Here is a 25,391-nt window from a genome sequence, read left to right as displayed (position 1 = left end):
CATATCTACCTCAAATACCTTATTATTATCTATCCTGATGTCTAGTCACTTTACCCTGCCTTCATGTACATATCTACCTCAAATACCTTATTATTATCTATCCTGATGTCTAGTCACTTTATCCTGCCTTCATGTAAATATTGAAATCAAATAGCTCGTACCTCTGCACAGTGATCTGGAACTGGTACTTCCTGTATTAGCTCCACAGTGATCTGGAACTGGTACTTCCTGTATATAGCTCCACATTGATCTGGTACTCCCTGTATATAGCTCCACATTGATCTGGTGCTGGTACTCCCTGTATATAGCTCCACATTGATCTGGTACTCCCTGTATATAGCTCCACATTGATCTGGTACTCCCTGTATATAGCTCCACATTGATCTGGTACTGGTACTCCCTGTATATAGCTCCACATTGATCTGGTACTGGTACTCCCTGTATATAGCTCCACATTGATCTGGTACTGGTACTCCCTGTATATAGCTCCACATTGATCTGGTACTGGTACTCCCTGTATATAGCTCCACATTGATCTGGTACTGGTACTCCCTGTATATAGCTCCACATTGATCTGGTACTCCCTGTATATAGCTCCACATTGATCTGGTACTGGTACTCCCTGTATATAGCTCCACATTGATCTGGTACTGGTACTCCCTGTATATAGCTCCACATTGATCTGGTACTGGTACTCCCTGTATATAGCTCCACATTGATCTGGTACTGGTACTCCCTGTATATAGCTCCACATTGATCTGGTACTCCCTGTATATAGCTCCACATTGATCTGGTACTGGTACTCCCTGTATATAGCTCCACATTGATCTGGTACTCCCTGTATATAGCTCCACATTGATCTGGTACTGGTATTCCCTGTATTTAGCTCCACATTGATCTGGTACTGGTACTTCCTGTATACAGCTCCATATTATTCTGGTACTTCCTGTATACAGCTCCACATTGTTCTGGTACTTCCTGTATATAGTACTGGTACTTCCTGTATATAGTACTGGTACTTCCTGTATATAGTACTGGTACTTCCTGTATATAGCTCCATTGTTGTGTATTATATTTATCTTGTTGTTGCTATATATTTTTTATTATTTTTTTACTCTGCGTCGTTGGGAACGGCTCGTAAGTAAGCATTTCACTGTATTTCGGTTCATGTGACAAATACAATTTCATTTGACTTGTTTTGATGAGAGAAAAATGTGACCATTTGGCACAATCATTGTAAAAAATTCATAAGAAATGAGATGGTGTTTTTTTTCTCTCTTACTTGAACGTTGTTCTATACTATTATATTCTGTTCTGTAATATACAATACTATCACTGTGATCTTGTAGACATTGATTCAGCTTTGATATAACTTTATTAAACGAGCACCATCTGCCCGAGTAACAGTAGCTGTACAGAGACTGTGCGTAAGGTAGAGAATCCCACACATGGGCAGAAGCTTCCGGAAACTTTAGCAGTCCATTAAAAGTTGAATCGGCAAAAAGGAAAGTCTCTCCCATGTCTCTGTGGTGTGTCTAGTCTGACTGTGGTGTCTCCCATGTCTCTGTGGTGTGTCTGGTCTGACTGTGGTCTCTCCCATGTCTCTGTGGTGTGTCTGGTCTGGTTGTGGTCTCTCCCATGTCTCTGTGGTGTGTCTGGTCTGACTGTGGTCTCTCCCATGTCTCTGTGGTGTGTCTGGTCTGGTTGTGGTCTCTCCCATGTCTCTGTGGTGTGTCTGGTCTGGTTGTGGTCTCTCCCATGTCTCTGTGGTGTGTCTGGTCTGGTTGTGGTCTCTCCCATGTCTCTGTGGTGTGTCTGGTCTGGTTGTGGTCTCTCCCATGTCTCTGTGGTGTGTCTGGTCTGGTTGTGGTCTCTCCCATGTCTCTGTGGTGTGTCTGGTCTGGTTGTGGTCTCTCCCATGTCTCTGTGGTGTGTCTGGTCTGGTTGTGGTCTCTCCCATGTCTCTGTGGTGTGTCTGGTCTGGTTGTGGTCTCTCCCATGTCTCTGTGGTGTGTCTGGTCTGACTGTGGTGTCTCCCATGTCTCTGTGGTGTGTCTGGTCTGGTTGTGGTCTCTCCCATGTCTCTGTGGTGTGTCTGGTCTGACTGTGGTCTCTCCCATGTCTCTGTGGTGTGTCTGGTCTGACTGTGGTGTCTCCCATGTCTCTGTGGTGTGTCTGGTCTGGTTGTGGTCTCTCCCATGTCTCTGTGGTGTGTCTGGTCTGGTTGTGGTCTCTCCCATGTCTCTGTGGTGTGTCTGGTCTGGTTGTGGTCTCTCCCATGTCTCTGTGGTGTGTCTGGTCTGGTTGTGGTCTCTCCCATGTCTCTGTGGTGTGTCTGGTCTGGTTGTGGTCTCTCCCATGTCTCTGTGGTGTGTCTGGTCTGGTTGTGGTCTCTCCCATGTCTCTGTGGTGTGTCTGGTCTGGTTGTGGTCTCTCCCATGTCTCTGTGGTGTGTCTGGTCTGACTGTGGTCTCTCCCATGTCTCTGTGGTGTGTCTGGTCTGGTTGTGGTCTCTCCCATGTCTCTGTGGTGTGTCTGGTCTGACTGTGGTGTCTCCCATGTCTCTGTGGTGTGTCTGGTCTGGTTGTGGTCTCTCCCATGTCTCTGTGGTGTGTCTGGTCTGGTTGTGGTCTCTCCCATGTCTCTGTGGTGTGTCTGGTCTGGTTGTGGTCTCTCCCATGTCTCTGTGGTGTGTCTGGTCTGGTTGTGGTCTCTCCCATGTCTCTGTGGTGTGTCTGGTCTGACTGTGGTCTCTTCAATCTCTCTGGCATGTGTCTGTTCATGGTCCAGCTGATATTCCCATGTGCTGACCCCAGGGTGCAGTATCGTGGCATTGGTTTCCGTGTGTTTCCATGTGAACAGCCTGCTGGGCTGGCCTGTCTGTGAAGGGATGACCAGAGATAAAAGCCTGCTGTGTAAATGGATGACCAGGACAGAGAGGGAGGATCTTCTTAACAGCAGTGACCGCCGCCCAGATCCACAGCCCTATTTAACCAGCTTGGCCGTCTCCTATAGCATCACACACTGGATACTACAGGAGGATCCTACAGGAGGATACTACAGGAGGATAGTACAGGAGGATCCTACAGGAAGATCCTACAGGAGGGAGACTGAGCCTGGAGGTAGACTGACACTGATAGTGTAACAGGTGACTATAACCACAGGAAGTCTAAGGACCAGGCTTGAATGTGCTCTTCCATTCAAGGTCATTTCCTATACAGTAAAAAACATTTTATAGTCGACTATTCCTATACAGGATACATGTATTATTATTTCAATTCATTGAATTGAATAAGAAACTGAATTGAATTCAAATATTACATGATGAGGGAGAATTGGCTTTGCAATGATTGGATTTGAAAAGTTGTAGCCTTGGTTGCTTGTGTTTTTTGGTTTTGAAAAGTTGCCTGTGATCTGACCTAACTGTGAATTTTCTTCCTTCTCTTTCTCCAGAGCTGTGATCCTGACAGAGCTCATGTAATGTGGGTCGTTGAGCAGATCCGTGTTTCAGTGGCCAAAAACAACCTTCTGTTGCCAATAGCAGAGTACAGCTTCCGCATCTCAGACATCATGTTGGGAGAGAGAACATCTCGGGAGAAAGGAAGGAAGACGATCTCTCTGTGTCCTAACATCATCACTCCGAGTACTATCCCTGAGTTCTGCATCCCACCAAAGATCTCGCCACAGCAGGAGCTAAAGACAGTGGATTGGAGTAAAACTAGCCCTGTTGGAAAGGTGTCCTTTTCTCCTGAGGTAACAGTGAGAGAACCCTTCATCAACACTCATCCAACCCTCATCCAGGTAGAGAGCGTGGACGAGACTCCATACGACCAGGGCTTCAGTGATGAGGAGAGTACCAACGCTGACCCCCAGAGCCAAGCAGCTCTCTCCCTGCCCCACCTGGCCAAGGCCCAGACCTGCTACGGTTTCTGTACCCTCCTGGAGAGCCCCCACACCCGGAGGAAAGAGTCTCTGTTCCACAGCCACCCAAATGCCTGCCCCCTCCCCCTGATCGCTGCCTCTCCCGGGCCTCGCGGCCGCTCCAAAACGTACTCCTCCAGAACCTCACCTCTACCCCACTCACCGTCATCCTCCTTCAGCCTCACCAAGCTGACCTCCAGCAGGCTGTCTCCTGGAGGCTCCAGGCTGGTGGCTCTCCAGAGACAGAGCACCCTGGACAGTGACACCACCTCTTCCACCGAGTCCTCCCCGTTCAGCTCCCCTCTCCTGGCCAGGCCGCCTCCCAAGTCCTCCCTGCTCAAAGCCCTGAGCCGCGACATACTTCTGTCCCGGACTATGAGAAAAGCTGTGCTCTCCAGAAACAACTCCCTGTCCACAGATGAAAGCAGCTCTACGGACAACAGCCCAAATATCATCCGGAGGGCCTCTGATGCTGGATTAGTAGAACCCCTTCCCAGTGCCTTCACCCTGGCTCCCCCTGTTATCTTCCCCATAGATTTCGTCCTCCACAGAGAGAGGGTCATGAAGGAGAGTCTAGTTCCTGTAGGTAGAGAGGGGGCACTACGGCTCTCAGCAGAGTACTGCCTAGACAACCAGAGACTCAGAGTGAGGTTGATCAGTGCTGAGGGACTGTATGCCATCTCTGTGGATCCTAAGAGCATCAACTGCAGCATCAGTATCTGTCTGTTACCGGGGAAGATTCAGAAGCAACGCAGCGCGGTAATTAAGAGGAGCAGGAACCCCATCTTCAACGAGGATTTCTTCTTCTATGGTATGTCACAGGAAGATATCTGCTGCCGGTCGCTGCGGTTTAAAGTTGTCAACAAAATGTCCTCCATGAAAAGGGACTATATTTTGGGAGACTGTGAGATTTTGCTGAAAACTTTATTATCTATGTAAAAATTGTTGATCGGTTTGAATGTATATAAGAAATATTTTTTGACTTTTTACTCTGCTACATATTTATTAAATCAACGTAAAAAAAAAAACTCCATCTGGTTGTTTTGAGTCTCATCCTACTAAAGTGTGACGGTATTCAGAGACAGTTTATTTCACAGGAGGTTGGTGGTACCTTCATTGGGGAGGACGGGCTCGTGGTAATGGCTGGAGCGGAATGAGTGTTTGTTTTCCATGTGTTTGGTGCCATTCCATTTGCTCTGTTCCAGACATTTATGAGCCGTCCTCCCCTCAGCAGCCTCCACTGGTCTATTTCAAGAGCTGCAATTGCAGAGCCGTCTACACAACAGCCTACATCGACATAAGGAAGGATTAGAAATTGAATTAGTGATTAGATTTGGTCCATAAATGGAAATTAATTGGACCTGCTTTAAAACCTACAGAAAATAATCTTTAAGAGCACTCAGATTACATTTTATAATATACATTTAATTAATTGGAAAAGCTTTTATTTAACAAATACATTACAATTACATTGCCTATGATGAGAATATTAAAACAAATGTTTAACCGTGTCAAAGATGACACTACCAAATATAGTTCATTGATATGGTCCAGAGTTCTACATTCCCACATGTTTGAAAGTCATTCAATGATTTCATTCTGGCCACAATAATTTATTTTTTACATGATCACACCTGTGTTATTTGCAAATACAGTTTATTCAAGATCCCATAATTTGACACCGCTGGCTGTCACTGTATACAGGCATTACTAGTCGATTAGCTACATTACTAATCGATCGCAGAGCGAATCTCTTTCATATTAAAGCTCTTGTCATCGTGCTACGGAAAGGCGTTCACACTGAAGATCACGGGATAATCTTGGCACTCGTAGCATTTACCCATCAACCAGGGTAGTGTTAGCCACGAAGTTCAACAATGGTTTTTGAATCTATGGTCAGTGATCTCCTGAATAGGTTCATCGGAGACTATGTGGAAAACCTCGACAAGTCCCAGTTGAAGATTGGCATTTGGGGAGGTAAGCGACACGCACAGAAGAGGCTGACAGTTGAAGCGCTGCTAACCTCACAGTGCAAGATATGCTAGTGTGGCTAGGTTAGCTGTTAGCATTTTAACAAGCCTTAATGCTAACTAACTAACTAACTAGCTAGCTATAACCAGTCTCTGGGACATGATGCTAACGTTACCCAGTCTACGACAAAAGGTTTTGTAAACATACCTGTAATGATATTGAAATGTTGTAGGACCCTTTGTGCCTAGAAAGTCAGTGACTGGGGCTCACACAGCTAACATATTTACTTTGATCTGGCATTGCATAAATGGGCTGCCATACACAAACAACCTTATGTTTTGTCAGGCTTAGCCTACATTTATTAGTAATCTATTATTATATGGGTACAACATGTAGACATAAACATAAACAGACATGCATTAACCCCAGCTGTTTCCTGCTGGACACAGTGTAGTCTGTCTAACTAATCTGTCTTCACAACAATGAATGCATACAGGACTGAGCGGACTGGTAAATCAAGATGGTATGATCTGGTCAGGTACCAAGGCATCAACCAGTTGATGCCTTTCTCTCAGTGTGGATCTCTTGAGTGAAGTGGCAACTTTTCTATTAGCCATATCCTATACTTTACTAGCCAGGTCCCAGATCTGTTTGTGTACTTACCATATCCTATCCTATACTTTACTAGCCTGGTCCCATATCTGTTTGTGTACTTACCATATCCTATCCTATACTTTACTAGCCTGGTCCCATATCTGTTTGTGTACTTACCATATCCTATCCTATACTTTACTAGCCTGGTCCCATATCTGTTTGTGTACTTACCATATCCTATCCTATACTTTACTAGCCTGGTCCCATATCTGTTTGTGTACTTACCATATCCTATCCTATACTTTACTAGCCAGGTCCCAGATCTGTTTGTGTACTTACCATATCCTATACTTTACTAGCCAGGTCCCAGATCTGTTTGTGTACTTACCATATCCTATACTTTACTAGCCAGGTCTCAGATCTGTTTGTGTACTTACCATATCCTATACTTTACTAGCCAGGTCCCAGATCTGTTTGTGTACTTACCATATCCTATACTTTACTAGCCAGGTCCCAGATCTGTTTGTGTACTTACCATATCCTATACTTTACTAGCCAGGTCCCATATCTGTTTGTGCTCTTACCATATCCTATACTTTACTAGCCAGGTCCCAGATCTGTTTGTGTACTTACCATATCCTATACTTTACTAACCAGGTCCCAGATCTGTTTGTGTACTTACCATATCCTATACTTTACTAACCAGGTCCCAGATCTGTTTGTGTACTTACCATATCCTATACTTTACTAGCCTGGTCCCATATCTGTTTGTGTACTTACCATATCCTATACTTTACTAGCCAGGTCCCAGATCTGTTTGTGTACTTACCATATCCTATACTTTACTAACCAGGTCCCATATCTGTTTGTGCTCTTACCATATCCTATACTTTACTAGCCAGGTCCAATATCTGTTTGTGCTCTTACCATATCCTATACTTTACTAGCCAGGTCCCAGATCTGTTTGTGTTCTTGCCATATCCTATACTTTACTAGCCAGGTCCCAGATATTTTTGTGCTCTTGCAAATTCCATTGCTATCATTGTCAAGCCAATGGCATGACCGTTCAATAAGGAGTTGGCAAGAGAGCAGAAACAGACTGTGCCCAGGATAAGCCACAGTTAGTTGCAAAGCTAGATAATATGTACCTAGCTAGTAGGGTATACATTAGAATGTGAAATAGAAACATTTAGTCATACATACAGCTGTCAACACAGCTGGTGAAAGAGTAGGCCTATAACAATTAACATTTTGATCCTGGCAAACTGACATGAGAAAGTACTGACATTTTGAGTTGTCAACTGCAATGTTTGCTATGAAGGAAGTTCAGGATACTGCAGTAAGTCTCTTGGCAGGTAACAGCGTCCACACCCACCGTCTCGATAATACCTGCAGAAACCATTGTGACTGTTAGGCCTCGGCCGTACCTGTCATCCTCTCCCGTCATCCGAGTGTAGGAGGGTGGGATCTTTGTCCCATGTTTGCACTCCAGACCTGATGCCAGGGTTAATACAGTAGTTGGATTAATAGAGCAGTTGGATTAATACAGTAGTCGAATCTATGATTCCTTAGCTAGACAGGACCCTTATTTTTGTCATGGGTAGACCGCAGTACTAGCCTAGCCTATATCTTTGGAACGTTGAAGCCAGATAAAAGCCATTGTATTAGATTTGCATAAGTGTCATATATCCTAGTAAGACCAAAGCTAGCCTGCAGCACCATTTAGTTTTGTTTGTATTGCATTGTGATATAGGCTCATACAGGAAAAAAACCCTTACTACAAATACCAAACGGTACCGACAGATTCCTCACTAGTCCTGTTTCTTCCCTGTAGACCTAGTTATTGTATCATGTGTCTCAACCGTCGACTAGGCCCAATACAGAGCTTCATGATTAAATGTTAGTCTGTTGGTTGTAACCTACTGTACGGTCTGTTGGTCTGTCTGTTTCACTAAGGAAGTCTTCCATTTTAGGCTTTCTGCTGTTGTGTTTTTATACCGTAGATTAGTTTACCCTTGGTTCTTGATAAAAGCCCAAAGGTCAGATAAGGTCATCGATTTGACCCACGGTAGTGTTTCTCCAGGTTAATATCTAAACTATACGCTAAATTCAATTGATGTTGTTTAATTCAATCATTGATGGAAAAGGCCTACGTTTTAACAATAGATATGTGAATGGAGGGCAAAGGAGTACAGAGTCTACCAACAACATATTCTGAAGAGAGATTATGATCACATGACTGTTCCATCTCAAAGCGAGCTCACTTTACCTCACAACACTATGAATGCTTTTGTCACACCTTGACGTGGGAGGCTTGGTTCTTTTTAAGTCCTGGGTTATTTTTCCAAAGTACATGATGGTTACCTGAGCTAGATCACCTTACAGTCCTGTGACTGCTGTCAGAGGTGATCAGCAACACGATTTCACCAGACGTGTTGTTTCTGTACACTGGACACAGTGATGTAACATCTAGACCTATGCTAACTCACCTCACTGTGATGTAACATCTAGAGCTACGCTAACTCACCTCACTGTGATGTAACATCTAGACCTACGCTAACTCACTGTGATGTAACATCTAGAGCTACGCTAACTCACTGTGATGTAACACCTAGAGCTACGCTAACTCGCCTCACCTCACTGTGATGTAACATCTAGAGCTACGCTAACTCACCTCACTGTGATGTAACATCTAGAGCTACGCTAACTCACTGTGATGTAACATCTAGAGCTACGCTAACTCACTGTGATGTAACATCTAGAGCTACGCTAACTCACTGTGATGTAACATCTAGAGCTACGCTAACTCACTGTGATGTAACACCTAGAGCTACGCTAACTCACCTCACCTCACTGTGATGTAACATCTAGAGCTACGCTAACTCACCTCACTGTGATGTAACATCTAGAGCTACGCTAACTCACCTCACTGTGATGTAACATCTAGAGCTACGCTAACTCACTGTGATGTAACATCTAGACCTACGCTAACTCACCTCACTGTGATGTAACACCTAGACCTACGCTAACTCACCTCACTGTGATGTAACATCTAGACCTACGCTAACTCACCTCACTGTGATGTAACATCTAGAGCTACGCTAACTCACCTCACTGTGATGTAACATCTAGAGCTACGCTAACTCACTGTAATGTAACACCTAGGGGGAAATGCTGTAAAGTTAAGAGGACTCGATGTATTTTGAAAGATGAGACGTTGAGGATCATAATAAATACCGTTTTGATATTATACAAGCAAGCCAAACACCCGTGAGTCCAAATGTGCACTTCACATCTCCAAATCATAAAACTGATGTCATTTACAGTGTCAACGTTAATAATCACTATGTTTTGATGTACAGTTACCAGATGACATGTCGTCATACACTGGGTTGTTCTGAACATAATGAGTATGTTTTGTTTCATTGTGAATATAATTCACTGCTAGGGCCCTGGTAAAAAAGTAGTGCAGTACATATGGAATTGGGTTTTTAGGAATCAGACAGGATTTGGTCCAGATTTAGGAGCCATGGTTGTTTAACTTCCTGTTTTGGTCTAGGCTATATAACCACCAGCCATGGTTGTTTAACTTCCTGTTTTGGTCTAGGCTATATATCCACCATGACTGACTTTTTTGTAGTAGCCCGATGAAAGAAACCTGACTCCCTGGTCGACACACACAGTTGATAATTGTCTGAATCTACTCCGCTAGCTGTAAGTCAAGCAGACTTCCTGTAACTAGTGTACACATCAAGCAAGCTTCCTGTAACTAGTGTACACATCAAGCAAGCTTCCTGTAACTAGTGTACACATCAAGCAAGCTTCCTGTAACTAGTGTACACATCAAGCAGACTTCCTGTAACTAGTGTACACATCAAGCAAGCTTCCTGTAACTAGTGTACACATCAAGCAGACTTCCTGTAACTAGTGTACACATCAAGCAAGCTTCCTGTAACTAGTGTACACATCAAGCAAGCTTCCTGTAACTAGTGTACACATCAAGCAAGCTTCCTGTAACTAGTGTACACATCAAGCAAGCTTCCTGTAACTAGTGTACACATCAAGCAAGCTTCCTGTAACTAGTGTACACATCAAGCAAGCTTCCTGTAACTAGTGTACACATCAAGCAAGCTTCCTGTAACTAGTGTACACATCAAGCAAGCTTCCTGTAACTAGTGTACACATCAAGCAAGCTTCCTGTAACTAGTGTACACATCAAGCAGACTTCCTGTAACTAGTGTACACATCAAGCAAGCTTCCTGTAACTAGTGTACACATCAAGCAAGCTTCCTGTAACTAGTGTACACATCAAGCAAGCTTCCTGTAACTAGTGTACACATCAAGCAAGCTTCCTGTAACTAGTGTACACATCAAGCAAGCTTCCTGTAACTAGTGTACACATCAAGCAAGCTTCCTGTAACTAGTGTACACATCAAGCAAGCTTCCTGTAACTAGTGTACACATCAAGCAAGCTTCCTGTAACTAGTGTACACATCAAGCAAGCTTCCTGTAACTAGTGTACACATCAAGCAAGCTTCCTGTAACTAGTGTACACATCAAGCAAGCTTCCTGTAACTAGTGTACACATCAAGCAAGCTTCCTGTAACTAGTGTACACATCAAGCAGACTTCCTGTAACTAGTGTACACATCAAGCAAGCTTCCTGTAACTAGTGTACACATCAAGCAAGCTTCCTGTAACTAGTGTACACATCAAGCAGACTTCCTGTAACTAGTGTACACATCAAGCAAGCTTCCTGTAACTAGTGTACACATCAAGCAAGCTTCCTGTAACTAGTGTACACATCAAGCAAGCTTCCTGTAACTAGTGTACACATCAAGCAAGCTTCCTGTAACTAGTGTACACATCAAGCAAGCTTCCTGTAACTAGTGTACACATCAAGCAAGCTTCCTGTAACTAGTGTACACATCAAGCAAGCTTCCTGTAACTAGTGTACACATCAAGCAAGCTTCCTGTAACTAGTGTACACATCAAGCAAGCTTCCTGTAACTAGTGTACACATCAAGCAGACTTCCTGTAACTAGTGTACACATCAAGCAAGCTTCCTGTAACTAGTGTACACATCAAGCAGACTTCCTGTAACTAGTGTACACATCAAGCAAGCTTCCTGTAACTAGTGTACACGTTCTAGTATCACTATTAACTTGTGTTTTCTCTCATCTCTGTCCAGGCAATGTTGTTCTGGAAAACTTGAAAGTTAAAGAAAATGCTTTGGTAAGTATGCATTACTTTATTATCATCAACATGTGTGGAGCCTATCATTTTAAATAGATGTTATTGTACTTTCCAGGTATCCATCCCTATTGTCCTCACCTCACAGAGGCCTGTAGTAGACCAGGTCTGGTTCACCTCACAGAGGCCTGTAGTAGACCAGGTCTGGTTCACCTCACAGAGGCCTGTAGTCGACCAGGTCTGGTTCACCTCACAGAGGCCTGTAGTAGACCAGGTCTGGTTCACCTCACAGAGGCCTGTAGTCGACCAGGTCTGGTTCACCTCACAGAGGCCTGTAGTAGACCAGGTCTGGTTCACCTCACAGAGGCCTGTAGTCGACCAGGTCTGGTTCACCTCACAGAGGCCTGTAGTCGACCAGGTCTGGTTCACCTCACAGAGGCCTGTAGTAGACCAGGTCTGGTTCACCTCACAGAGGCCTGTAGTCGACCAGGTCTGGTTCTGAATCATTGATGTAGCCTATCCCTGACTGTTGTCCATACATTAATGATACATGATGTTGATCGCTGACCTTTTCCACTACAGCAACTCACATGTTGATCAAGGAGACAGTAGTGTAATCATTATATCAACTATAGACATTGTACAGAGAATGGAGGTCAGGGCTGGTAGTGTTGAATCAGAGTTGGAGGGTGAAGGATGGTGCTCAGGGCTGGTAGTGTTGAATCAGAGTTGGAGGGTGAAGGATGGAGGTCAGGGCTGGTAGTGTTGAATCAGAGTTGGAGGGTGAAGGATGGTGCTCAGGGCTGGTAGTGTTGAATCAGAGTTGGAGGGTGAAGGATGGAGGTCAGGGCTGGTAGTGTTGAATCAGAGTTGGAGGGTGAAGGATGGAGGTCAAGGCTGGTAGTGTTGAATCAGAGTTGGAGGGTGAAGGATGGAGGTCAGGGCTGGTAGTGTTGAATCAGAGTTGGAGGGTGAAGGATGGTGATCAGGGCTGGTAGTGTTGAATCAGAGTTGGAGGGTGAAGGATGGTGGTTAGAGGGTGAAGGATGGTGTTCAGGGCTGGTAGTGTTGAATCAGAGTTGGAGGGTGAAGGATGGTGGTTAGAGGGTGAAGGATGGTGATCAGGGCTGGTAGTGTTGAATCAGAGTTGGAGGGTGAAGGATGGAGGTCAGGGCTGGTAGTGTTGAATCAGAGTTGGAGGGTGAAGGATGGTGATCAGGGCTGGTAGTGTTGAATCAGAGTTGGAGGGTGAAGGATGGTGGTTAGAGGGTGAAGGATGGTGCTCAGGGCTGGTAGTGTTGAATCAGAGTTGGAGGGTGAAGGATGGTGGTTAGAGGGTGAAGGATGGTGGTTAGAGGGTGAAGGATGGTGATCAGGGCTGGTAGTGTTGAATCAGAGTTGGAGGGTGAAGGATGGTGCTCAGGGCTGGTAGTGTTGAATCAGAGTTGGAGGGTGAAGCATGGTGCTCAGGGCTGGTAGTGTTGAATCAGAGTTGGAGGGTGAAGGATGGTGGTTAGAGGGTGAAGGATGGTGCTCAGGGCTGGTAGTGTTGAATCAGAGTTGGAGGGTGAAGGATGGTGGTTAGAGGGTGAAGGATGGTGGTTAGAGGGTGAAGGATGGTGATCAGGGCTGGTAGTGTTGAATCAGAGTTGGAGGGTGAAGGATGGTGCTCAGGGCTGGTAGTGTTGAATCAGAGTTGGAGGGTGAAGCATGGTGCTCAGGGCTGGTAGTGTTGAATCAGAGTTGGAGGGTGAAGGATGGTGGTTAGAGGGTGAAGGATGGTGCTCAGGGCTGGTAGTGTTGAATCAGAGTTGGAGGGTGAAGGATGGTGGTTAGAGGGTGAAGGATGGTGATCAGGGCTGGTAGTGTTGAATCAGAGTTGGAGGGTGAAGGATGGTGGTTAGAGGGTGAAGCATGGTGGTTAGAGGGTGAAGGATGGTGCTCAGGGCTGGTAGTGTTGAATCAGAGTTGGAGGGTGAAGGATGGTGGTTAGAGGGTGAAGCATGGTGCTCAGGGCTGGTAGTGTTGAATCAGAGTTGGAGGGTGAAGGATGGTGGTTAGAGGGTGAAGGATGGTGCTCAGGGCTGGTAGTGTTGAATCAGAGTTGGAGGGTGAAGGATGGTGCTCAGGGCTGGTAGTGTTGAATCAGAGTTGGAGGGTGAAGGATGGTGTTCAGGGCTGGTAGTGTTGAATCAGAGTTGGAGGGTGAAGGATGGTGCTCAGGGCTGGTAGTGTTGAATCAGAGTTGGAGGGTGAAGGATGGTGCTCAGGGCTGGTAGTGTTGAATCAGAGTTGGAGGGTGAAGGATGGTGGTTAGAGGGTGAAGGATGGTGCTCAGGGCTGGTAGTGTTGAATCAGTAGAGGTGTGATAGAAGTTAGAACACAGTGTTCGAGTGTCTGCTGCTCTGCCAGGAGACTCATGTTCCTCTGACTATCTATGATCTGTCTATGATCTATCTATGATTACATTACATTACATTTACGTCATTTAGCAGACGCTCTTATCCAGAGCAACTTACAGTAGTGAATGCATACGTTTCAATTCATTTCATATATTTCATTTTTTCCCCCCTCCCGTACTGGCCCCCCGTGGGAATCGAACCCACAACCCTGGCGTTGCAAACACCATGCTCTACCAACTGAGCTATCTATGATCTATCAATGATCTTCCACTGTCTCCTTTTAGCTTCCATTCAAGTGACTGAACTTAAAAGACATGTATATTACTGGTCTAATGATGTTGATTCTGGTCTATTGTTTCTGTTACAGAGTGAGCTGGATGTTCCATTTAAAGTGAAAGCTGGTCAGATTGGTGAGTACCGGCGGCAGCCCCCCCTCCACAGATCAAAAGGATCTTATTTATTTCCTTCATGTTGTTTTCTCATGTATCATCCGTAGGTCCACAGCCTTGGTATTGCATAATCAAACTCTGGGAGAACTCTGGGCTAGTAGCTCTGGTAAAGGACAAGTATTCAATCCATGAAGCATGACAACTCAGTAGCTACAGTAGATCCTGGGTCTCAGTTCAGAAGTTTGTTCAGTGACTATGATCCTGGGTCTCAGTTCAGAGGATTGTTCAGTGACTATGATCCTGGGTCTCAGTTCAGAGGATTGTTCAGTAACTCTGATCCTGGGTCTTAGTTCAGAGGATTGTTCAGTGACTATGATCCTGGGTCTCAGTTCAGAGGATTGTTCAGTGACTATGATCCTGGGTCTCAGTTCAGAGGATTGTTCAGTAACTCTGATCCTGGGTCTCAGTTCAGAGGATTGTTCAGTGACTATGATCCTGGGTCTCAGTTCAGAGGATTGTTCAGTAACTCTGATCCTGGGTCTCAGTTCAGAGGATTGTTCAGTGACTCTGATCCTGGGTCTCAGTTCAGAGGATTGTTCAGTGACTCTGATCCTGGGTCTCAGTTCAGAGGATTGTTCAGTGACTCTGATCCTGGGACTCAGTTCAGAGGATTGTTCAGTAACTCTGATCCTGGGACTTAGTAGAGAGACTGTGATGATAAAGAGAACAGAATCTAGCTACCTACCCAGCAGCCCCTGTGTCTTAGTAGAGAGACTGTGATGAGAACAGAGTCTAGCTACCTACCCAGCAGCCCCTGTGTCTTAGTAGAGAGACTGTGATGATAAAGAGAACAGAGTGTGATATGGCTGCTATTTGAGGATTGGTCAGTGATGTGTGTATGGGCTGTATGTGAATTCTCCAGTCGTTACGTTGGTCTCTCTCACTTCACTAAGCCACTTCAACTCCAGTGGTATTTCACTAACGAGAAGTGGACTCCCAAATGGCACCCTATTCCGTTTGTAGCGCACTGCTTTTGACATGGGGCCCATTAGGGGGTCTGGTCTAAAGTATTGTACTATAGAGGAATTAGGATGCCATTTGGGATGCACACTAAACTAAAGCTGAAGATACACTAGCACATTTTGAGGCCATGTTGCAGAGCAATGGGCTCCTGAGTGGCGCAGCGGTCCACTGCATCTCCGTGCTAGAGGCGTCACTACAGACCCTGGTTCCATCCCGGGCTGCATCTCAGTGCTAGAGGAGTCACTACAGACCCTGGTTCCATCCCGGGCTGCATCTCAGTGCTAGAGGAGTCACTACAGACCCTGGTTCCATCCCGGGCTGTATCACAGCTGTATAAGGCACTGCATCTCAGTGCTAGAGGTGTCACTACAGACCCTGGTTCCATCCCGGGCTGCATCTCAGTGCTAGAGGAGTCACTACAGACCCTGGTTCGAATCCAGGCTGTATCACAGCTGTATAAGGCACTGCATCTCAGTGCTAGAGGAGTCACTACAGACCCTGGTTCTATCCCGGGCTGTATTACAGCTGTATAAGGCACTGCATCTCAGTGCTAGAGGAGTCACTACAGACCCTGGTTCTATCCCGGGCTGCATCTCAGTGCTAGAGGGGTCACTACAGACCCTGGTTCGAATCCAGGCTGTATCACAGCTGTATAAGGCACTGCATCTCAGTGCTAGAGGAGTCACTACAGACCCTGATTCTATCCCGGGCTGCATCTCAGTGCTAGAGGAGTCACTACAGACCCTGGTTCCATCCCGGGCTGTATCACAGTGATCTAAGGCCCTGCATCTCAGTGCTAGAGGAGTCACTACAGACCCTGGTTCCATTCCGGGCTCCTGAGTGGCGCAGCGGTCCACTGCATCTCAGTGCTAGAGGAGTCACTACAGACCCTGGTTCGAATCCAGGCTGTATCACAGCTGTATAAGGCACTGCATCTCAGTGCTAGAGGAGTCACTACAGACCCTGGTTCCATCCCGGGCTGTATCACAGCTGTATAAGGCACTGCATCTCAGTGCTAGAGGCGTCACTACAGACACCCTGGTTCTATCCCGGGCTGTATCACAGCGGTCTAAGGCACTGCATCTCAGTGCTAGAGGCGTCACTACAGACCCTGGTTCCATCCCGGGCTGTATCACAGCTGTATAAGGCACTGCATCTCAGTGCTAGAGGAGTCACTACAGACCCTGGTTCCATCCCGGGCTGTATCACAGCTGTATAAGGCACTGCATCTCAGTGCTAGAGGCGTCACTACAGACCCTGGTTCGAATCCAGGCTCCGGTGTAGGCCGTTATTGTAAATAAGAATTTGTTCTTAACTGACTTGCCTAGTTAAATAAACATTACCTTTGTTTGCACTGCCATTTACTTTTTTAAATGTAACTAGATTTAACATTTTAGTTCACAATTCTAAGCTAGGAGGTGTAAATTGCACGCCGACCTATGGGATTCCCGATCACGGCCGGTTGTGATACAGCCTGGATTTGAACCAGGGTGTCTGTAGTGACGCCTCAAGCACTGATGGACAGAACAGGGGCAGCACCTCCAGCAGTATGCATAGCCTAGTGGTTAGAGCGTTGGACTAGTAACCGAAAGGTTGCAAGTTCGAATCCCCGAGCTGACAAGGTAAAAATCTGTCGTTCTGACAAGGCCCACTGTTCTGGTAAAATAAAAAAATAAAAACATTATTTCTCCTCGTTTCTCCTCGTTGCTCCTCATTGCTCCAGTGTCTCATACCCTTCTCCATTGCCAGCAACATTTCTTGGCAATATTTCTTCCAAAATGTACTAGTGTATCACTACAATATCTCTATCAGCAGAACACTGTTTAGTTTGGTAGTTTGTAGCAACGGCTTCAAAACATACAAGAAATAGGAAGTTGGAGTCTGTGATGGAAAAGTTCATCTTTGTGTCTGAATATGTTAATCACACAAACAAACAGGTGTTGCACAACTCTGCCCTGTAAACTAGATGTGAAGAATAGAGCTAGTTAACAGGTTACTCTGTAAACTAGATGTGAAGAACAGAACTAGTTAACAGGTTACTCTGCCCTGTAAACTAGATGTGAAGAATAGAACTAGTTAACAGGTTCCCCTGCCCTGTAAACTAGATGTGAAGAACAGAACTAGTTAACAGGTTACTCTGTAAACTAGATGTGAAGAACAGAACTAGTTAACAGGTTACTCTGTAAACTAGATGTGAAGAACAGAACTAGTTAACAGGTTACCCTGTAAACTAGATGTGAAGAACAGAACTAGTTAACAGGTTACCCTGTAAACTAGATGTGAAGAATAGAGCTAGTTAACAGGTTACTCTACTCTGTAAACTAGATGTGAAGAATAGAGCTAGTTAACAGGTTACTCTGTAAACTAGATGTGAAGAACAGAGCTAGTTAACAGGTTACGCTGTAAACTAGATGTGAAGAACAGAACTAGTTAACAGGTTACTCTACCCTGTAAACTAGATGTGAAGAATAGAGCTAGTTAACAGGTTACTCTACCCTGTAAACTAGATGTGAAGAATAGAGCTAGTTAACAGGTTACTCTGTAAACTAGATGTGAAGAATAGAGCTAGTTAACAGGTTACTCTACCCTGTAAACTAGATGTGAAGAATAGAACTAGTTAACAGGTTACTCTACCCTGTAAACTAGATGTGAAGAACAGAGCTAGTTAACAGGTTACCATGTACAGTAGATGTGAAGAACAGAGCTAGTTAACAGGTTACTCTACCCTGTAAACTAGATGTGAAGAACAGAGCTAGTTAACAGGTTACTCTACCCTGTAAACTAGATGTGAAGAACAGAGCTAGTTAACAGGTTACTCTGTCAACTAGATGTGAAGAATAGAACTAGTTAACAGGTTACTCTGTAAACTAGATGTGAAGAATAGAGCTAGTTAACAGGTTACTCTACCCTGTAAACTAGATGTGAAGAATAGAGCTAGTTAACAGGTTACTCTGTCAACTAGATGTGAAGAATAGAACTAGTTAACAGGTTACTCTACCCTGTAAACTAGATGTGAAGAACAGAACTAGTTAACAGGTTACTCTGCCCTGTAAACTAGATGTGAAGAATAGAACTAGTTAACAGGTTACTCTGCCCTGTAAACTAGATGTGAAGAACAGAACTAGTTAACAGGTTACTCTGTAAACTAGATGTGAAGAACAGAACTAGTTAACAGGTTACTCTGTAAACTAGATGTGAAGAACAGAACTAGTTAACAGGTTACCCTGTAAACTAGATGTGAAGAACAGAACTAGTTAACAGGTTACTCTACCCTGTAAACTAGATGTGAAGAATAGAGCTAGTTAACAGGTTACTCTACTCTGTAAACTAGATGTGAAGAATAGAACTAGTTAACAGGTTACTCTGTAAACTAGATGTGAAGAACAGAGCTAGTTAACAGGTTACTCTACCCTGTAAACTAGATGTGAAGAACAGAGATAATTTCCCACATTTCTCTCATTCTGGATGAGACGGCTTGTGATGAGAACACATGTTTTCTCTCTGAGAACAAAGCCCAACAGAGGCTGTATCCTCACTGCATTACAACCCTTATAGCCTTTGTTGTTTAACATTAAGCAGTCTTGTTCCAGGTCCTGTATAGTCACTTTAGGATAGATTTTAGCCTTTTGGATAATTTTTTTAACTTCACATCAGTAATGTTTGGAGCCCAGTCCCGTACTAGATCCTATAGATTAAATGACCTAAATAGGTTACTCTGAGAGACTGTTCAACTCTGCCCTTGGCTTTGTCCCCCCCCAGACAGAGGTCTAATGTTGTGTATTGAGTAGATAATAATGGACTGTAATGGCAGACGTGCTGTGCTGTGAGTAGATTCTCTGTCCCATAGATATAGAATGACTAGAACGGTGGTTTTCCCCATTCCAGGAAACGTGTCGTGGTGGGTGGAGCAGACCGGCGGCCATATTGGGTGTACCTCGGCCATGAGTGTTCCAGTCAAATGACTGTGGTGCGAGGGGCTTTCTCCCTTTACTTCTAAGAACTAGTTGTGTCTATGGTGACAAGTGTCTTTCCTCACCTCACCTGACACTTTCTCTGATCATCCTTTTAATGACATTAGAGAAACTACTGCAATCCAAGATGCTTCACATCTCTACTGGGGAAAGTGTCCACGCAGCCCAGAGGTTTGTTAACAACACTGTGAGATGGACAGAGACTGTAGAGAGAGGACATGTAACACTGAGGAAAGATGGACAGAGACTGTAGAGAGAGGACATGTAACACTGAGGAAAGATGGACAGAGACTGTAGAGTAGAGAGAGGACATGTAACACTGAGGAAAGATGGACAGAGACTGTAGAGTAGAGAGAGGACATGTAACACTGAGGAAAGATGGACAGAGACTGTAGAGTAGAGAGAGGACATGTAACACTGAGGGAAGATGGACAGAGACTGTAGAGTAGAGAGGACATGTAACACTGAGGAAAGATGGACAGAGACTGTAGAGTAGAGAGGACATGTAACACTGAGGAAAGATGGACAGAGACTGTAGAGAGAGTACATGTAACACTGAGGAAAGATGGACAGAGACTGTAGAGAGAGGACATGTAACACTGAGGAAAGATGGACAGAGACTGTAGAGTAGAGAGGACATGTAACACTGAGGGAAGATGGACAGAGACTGTAGAGAGAGGACATGTAACACTGAGGAAAGATGGACAGAGACTGTAGAGAGAGGACATGTAACACTGAGGAAAGATGGACAGAGACTGTAGAGAGAGGACATGTAACACTGAGGAAAGATGGACAGAGACTGTAGAGAGAGGACATGTAACACTGAGGAAAGATGGACAGAGACTGTAGAGTAGAGAGAGGACATGTAACACTGAGGAAAGATGGACAGAGACTGTAGAGTAGAGAGAGGACATGTAACACTGAGGAAAGATGGACAGAGACTGTAGAGTAGAGAGAGGACATGTAACACTGAGGAAAGATGGACAGAGACTGTAGAGAGAGGACATGTAACACTGAGGAAAGATGGACAGAGACTGTAGAGAGAGGACATGTAACACTGAGGGAAGATGGACAGAGACTGTAGAGTAGAGAGAGGACATGTAACACTGAGGGAAGATGGACAGAGACTGTAGAGAGAGGACATGTAACACTGAGGAAAGATGGACAGAGACTGTAGAGAGAGGACATGTAACACTGAGGAAAGATGGACAGAGACTGTAGAGAGAGGACATGTAACACTGAGGAAAGATGGACAGAGACTGTAGAGAGAGGACATGTAACACTGAGGAAAGATGGACAGAGACTGTAGAGAGAGGACATGTAACACTGAGGAAAGATGGACAGAGACTGTAGAGAGAGGACATGTAACACTGAGGAAAGATGGACAGAGACTGTAGAGTAGAGAGAGGACATGTAACACTGAGGAAAGATGGACAGAGACTGTAGAGTAGAGAGAGGACATGTAACACTGAGGAAAGATGGACAGAGACTGTAGAGTAGAGAGAGGACATGTAACACTGAGGAAAGATGGACAGAGACTGTAGAGTAGAGAGAGGACATGTAACACTGAGGAAAGATGGACAGAGACTGTAGAGTAGAGAGAGGACATGTAACACTGAGGAAAGATGGACAGAGACTGTAGAGTAGAGAGAGGACATGTAACACTGAGGAAAGATGGACAGAGACTGTAGAGTAGAGAGAGGACATGTAACACTGAGGAAAGATGGACAGAGACTGTAGAGTAGAGAGAGGACATGTAACACTGAGGAAAGATGGACAGAGACTGTAGAGTAGAGAGAGGACATGTAACACTGAGGAAAGATGGACAGAGACTGTAGAGAGGACATGTAACACTGAGGGAAGATGGACAGAGACTGTAGAGAGAGGACATGTAACACTGAGGAAAGATGGACAGAGACTGTAGAGTAGAGAGGACATGTTCAGTTGTTAATAATCTCAGTTAGGTCCTTGGCTAGCTGGTTGTACCACAACATGTGAAGGACTCTCCCGTGTCTTTGTTACTGTCGTGTTTGACTGATATAATTGCATTTGACCCATTTTTAATGTGTTACTAGTGGGTTGACAGCCACTTCTGTTCACTGACTTCCTGCCAACGGTATTACCACCGGTCTCTTCCCACAGCCGCTGTAGAAAACAAGACTACATTACCACCAGTCTCTTCCCACAGCCGCTGTAGAAAACAAGACTACATTACCACCAGTCTCTTCCCACAGCCGCTGTAGAAAACAAGACTACATTACCACCAGTCTCTTCCCACAGCCGCTGTAGAAAACAAGACTACATTACCACCGGTCTCTTCCCACAGCCGCTGTAGAAAACAAGACTACATTACCACCAGTCTCTTCCCACAGCCGCTGTAGAAAACAAGACTACATTACCACCAGTCTCTTCCCACAGCCGCTGTAGAAAACAAGACTACATTACCACCAGTCTCTTCCCACAGCCGCTGTAGAAAACAAGACTACATTACCACCGGTCTCTTCCCACAGCCGCTGTATAAAACAAGACTACATTACCACCAGTCTCTTCCCACAGCCGCTGTAGAAAACAAGACTACATTACCACCAGTCTCTTCCCACAGCCGCTGTAGAAAACAAGACTACATTACCACCAGTCTCTTCCCACAGCCGCTGGAGAAAACAAGACTACATTACCACCAGTCTCTTCCCACAGCCGCTGGAGAAAACAAGACTACATTACCACCAGTCTCTTCCCACAGCCGCTGTAGAAAACAAGACTACATTACCACCAGTCTCTTCCCACAGCCGCTGTAGAAAACAAGACTACATTACCACCGGTCTCTTCCCACAGCCGCTGTAGAAAACAAGACTACATTACCACCGGTCTCTTCCTACAGCCGCTGTAGAAAACAAGACTACATTACCACCAGTCTCTTCCCACAGCCGCTGTAGAAAACAAGACTACATTACCACCAGTCTCTTCCTACAACCGCTGTAGAAAACAAGACTACATTACCACCGGTCTCTTCCCACAGCCGCTGTATAAAACAAGACTACATTACCACCAGTCTCTTCCCACAGCCGCTGTATAAAACAAGACTACATTACCACCGGTCTCTTCCCACAGCCGCTGTATAAAACAAGACTACATTACCACCAGTCTCTTCCCACAGCCGCTGTATAAAACAAGACTACATTACCACCAGTCTCTTCCCACAGCCGCTGTAGAAAACAAGACTACATTACCACCGGTCTCTTCCCACAGCCGCTGTAGAAAACAAGACTACATTACCACCAGTCTCTTCCTACAGCCGCTGTAGAAAACAAGACTACATTACCACCAGTCTCTTCCCACAGCCGCTGTATAAAACAAGACTACATTACCACCAGTCTCTTCCCACAGCCGCTGTAGAAAACAAGACTACATTACCACCAGTCTCTTCCTACAGCCGCTGTAGAAAACAAGACTACATTACCACCGGTCTCTTCCTACAGCCGCTGTATAAATCAAGACTACATTACCACCGGTCTCTTCCTACAGCCGCTGTAGAAAACAAGACTACATTACCACCGGTCTCTTCCCACAGCCGCTGTAGAAAACAAGACTACATTACCACCAATATCTGGAGATGGGCTTTTTGAATGAGTTTCTCTCTGATCCACAGCTGTTGACTACTGGTCTGGTCTGTGTATAGTGGTGTCTGTATATCTCCTACTAGCTAGACAACATCAGCAGCATGTGATCTGGTTGTGGTTAACAAAGCAGGGAATTGGACCACTGTGACTTTGAGACTGGAGTTGTATCACTTGTCCCATGTTGGACCTGTTGTTCCTTATGAGGATCTACACATCAATGCATCTTAACTGAGACACATGACCCCCCCCCTCCTGTTGATTTCTGAAGGCAGTAGTTCCATCCTAATTAGGATGTGACCAATATGATTTTAACATTTTTTTTCCTTCTTCATATTGACCTGAATGACTTGCCACTCTAATCAGACCAGAGTACGGGTCAACATCCGACTGTTTTCATCTCTCCCAGAATCAAATCAAATGTATTTATATAGCCCTTCTTACATCAGCTGATATCTCAAAGTGCTGTACAGAAACCCAGCCTAAAACCCCAAACAGCAAGCAAAGCAGGTGTAGAAGCACGGCGGCTAGGAAAAACTCCCTAGAAAGGCCAAAACCTAGGAAGAAACCTAGAGAGGAACCAGGCTATGAGGGGGTGGCTAGGAAAAACTCCCTAGAAAGGCCACAACCTAGGAAGAAACCTAGAGAGGAACCAGGCTATGAGGGGTGGCTAGGAAAAACTCCCTGGAAAGGCCAAAACCTAGGAAGAAACCTAGAGAGGAACCAGGCTATGAGGGGTGGCCAGTCCTCTTCTGGCTGTGCCGGGTGGAGATTTGGTCTGTTGTTTTCTCCAGAGGAATAGAGGAAGCCTGTTCACTATGGATTTAGGCCTAGTCTAGATTAAGGCCTTCTAATTTAGGCCTGGTCTAGATTAAAGCCTTCTAATTTAGGCCTAGTCTAGATTAAGGCCATCTAATTTAGGCCTGGTCTAGATTAAGGCCTTCAAATTTAGGCCTGGTCTAGATTAAGGCCATCTAATTTAGGCCTAGTCTAGATTAAGGCCTTCAAATTTAGGCCTGGTCTAGATTAAAGCCTTCTAATTTAGGCCTGAACGCGTTGGGTACTCAAACATGGGGTGAGACATTCTCACTAATTTGTAAATAAAGCCAGTTTGTTATTTTAGAAATCTTTATTTCTGGAGAAACCTAACTTCATTATTTAGCAGACATCACCTGCTTATATTCAGTCAACACATTGATCTTAAGAATATCATGGAACATAATTGAACATTATCGTTTTTCCGTGCTCGTCTCAGAGCAGCGCCAAACGGTGCTGAAACAGACTATATATATATATATATATATACGATAATTTGGAGATTATTATGTTTTCAACAAAAAACCCACAGTGAGTGATTTGTAACCTGAATAAAGGCCAGAATAATATTTATGAAGGCCAGAATAATATTTATGAAGGCCAGAATACAGCCCTGTTAATAGCCATAATGGTGCTGTACAACGTGACCATGTGTATTTGAAAGAGTATTTTCCAGTAAGCAACAATTTGTTTCAATATTTCTGTAATTCAGTAATACTTATTCCCATAGTAATTCGTTATGGATCCATAACTAAATCAATATCTGCATTTTGAAAGAGTATTTGTATCATTATTTTATTAACGAAAGCATAAAGATGCAGATGAAGAAATACTGTACACCTTATGCTTTTACATTTGGATAATAAAGCATTTAAAGCATTTCGAAGATATAAGCCACCTGCATTTGTTTATTAGGCTACTGTGCAGTCTGACAAGTAAACATAGACTATAGTACATACTGTAGTAAACATGGGAAAGTGTCTAATTCCTTACGTAAGGGAGAGCAGGCCATGTCCAGACTTTCTCCGTGACCTCAAGTACCTTCAATAATGGCTGTACTAGAGAATGCGGGTACGCGGGAGACCAGGGTTCAATTCCCCGATGGGGAGAAAAGACTAGGCTGTCCTTGTAAATAACAATTTGTTCTTAACTGATTCCATATGTGTTATTTCATAGTTGTGATGTTTTCACTTATATTGTACAATGTGGAAAATAGTCAAAATAAAGAAAAATCCTGGAATGAGTAGGTGTGTCCAAACGTTTGATTGGTACTTGCTTAATTAATGTGATTAATATGATGGTGTTTTAGTTCCAAGAAAACCAGAAGGTTTTTAGTTTATGTAGATTTTAGGCAATTTTTATTTATTTTTTAAAGGTGGTGGATCCTTAAGAGGTTTAAACAAAGCGATTTATTATTAATTAATTAATTTAGAATGATATAAAATCCCTTAGATTTTCTCATAGATCCTAACAGAAAAATCCCCTTGGATATTAATAT

At 44.5% G+C, this 25,391-nt stretch overlaps 2 protein-coding genes across 6 annotated transcripts in view; both read left to right on the top strand.

Annotated features, from left to right (window-relative positions):
- Positions 1-3,413: 3,413 nt before the first annotated feature.
- LOC106588016 (C2 calcium-dependent domain-containing protein 4C-like) lies at positions 3,414-4,860 on the top strand. The gene has a single exon (XM_014176679.3). It carries the CDS (start codon positions 3,481-3,483, stop codon positions 4,858-4,860), a length of 1,380 nt encoding a protein of 459 aa, XP_014032154.1. The 5' UTR covers positions 3,414-3,480.
- Positions 4,861-5,666: 806 nt separating this feature from the next.
- vps13c (vacuolar protein sorting 13 homolog C) overlaps positions 5,667-25,391 on the top strand; it is a 229,235-nt gene continuing 209,510 nt past the window's right edge. For all 5 annotated transcript variants that reach the window (XM_045709067.2, XM_045709065.2, XM_045709066.2 and 2 more), the window contains exons 1-3: positions 5,667-5,898; positions 11,677-11,720; positions 14,448-14,490. In XM_045709067.2, the coding sequence (XP_045565023.1) occupies positions 5,799-5,898; positions 11,677-11,720; positions 14,448-14,490 (187 nt within the window). In that variant the 5' untranslated portion in view covers positions 5,667-5,798. The remainder of the gene's footprint in view (positions 5,899-11,676; positions 11,721-14,447; positions 14,491-25,391) is intronic.

This window comes from Salmo salar, chromosome 26, assembly GCF_965601325.2.
Source record: "Salmo salar chromosome 26, fSalSal1, whole genome shotgun sequence".
Lineage (NCBI taxonomy): Eukaryota > Metazoa > Chordata > Actinopteri > Salmoniformes > Salmonidae > Salmo > Salmo salar.
This window is presented reverse-complemented; position numbering and strand designations above follow the sequence as displayed.

Coding starts and splice junctions, on each gene's coding strand:
- LOC106588016 (XM_014176679.3), top strand. CDS start 3,481: ATGTGGGTCGTTGAGCAGATCCGTGTTTCAGTGGCCAAAAACAACCTT.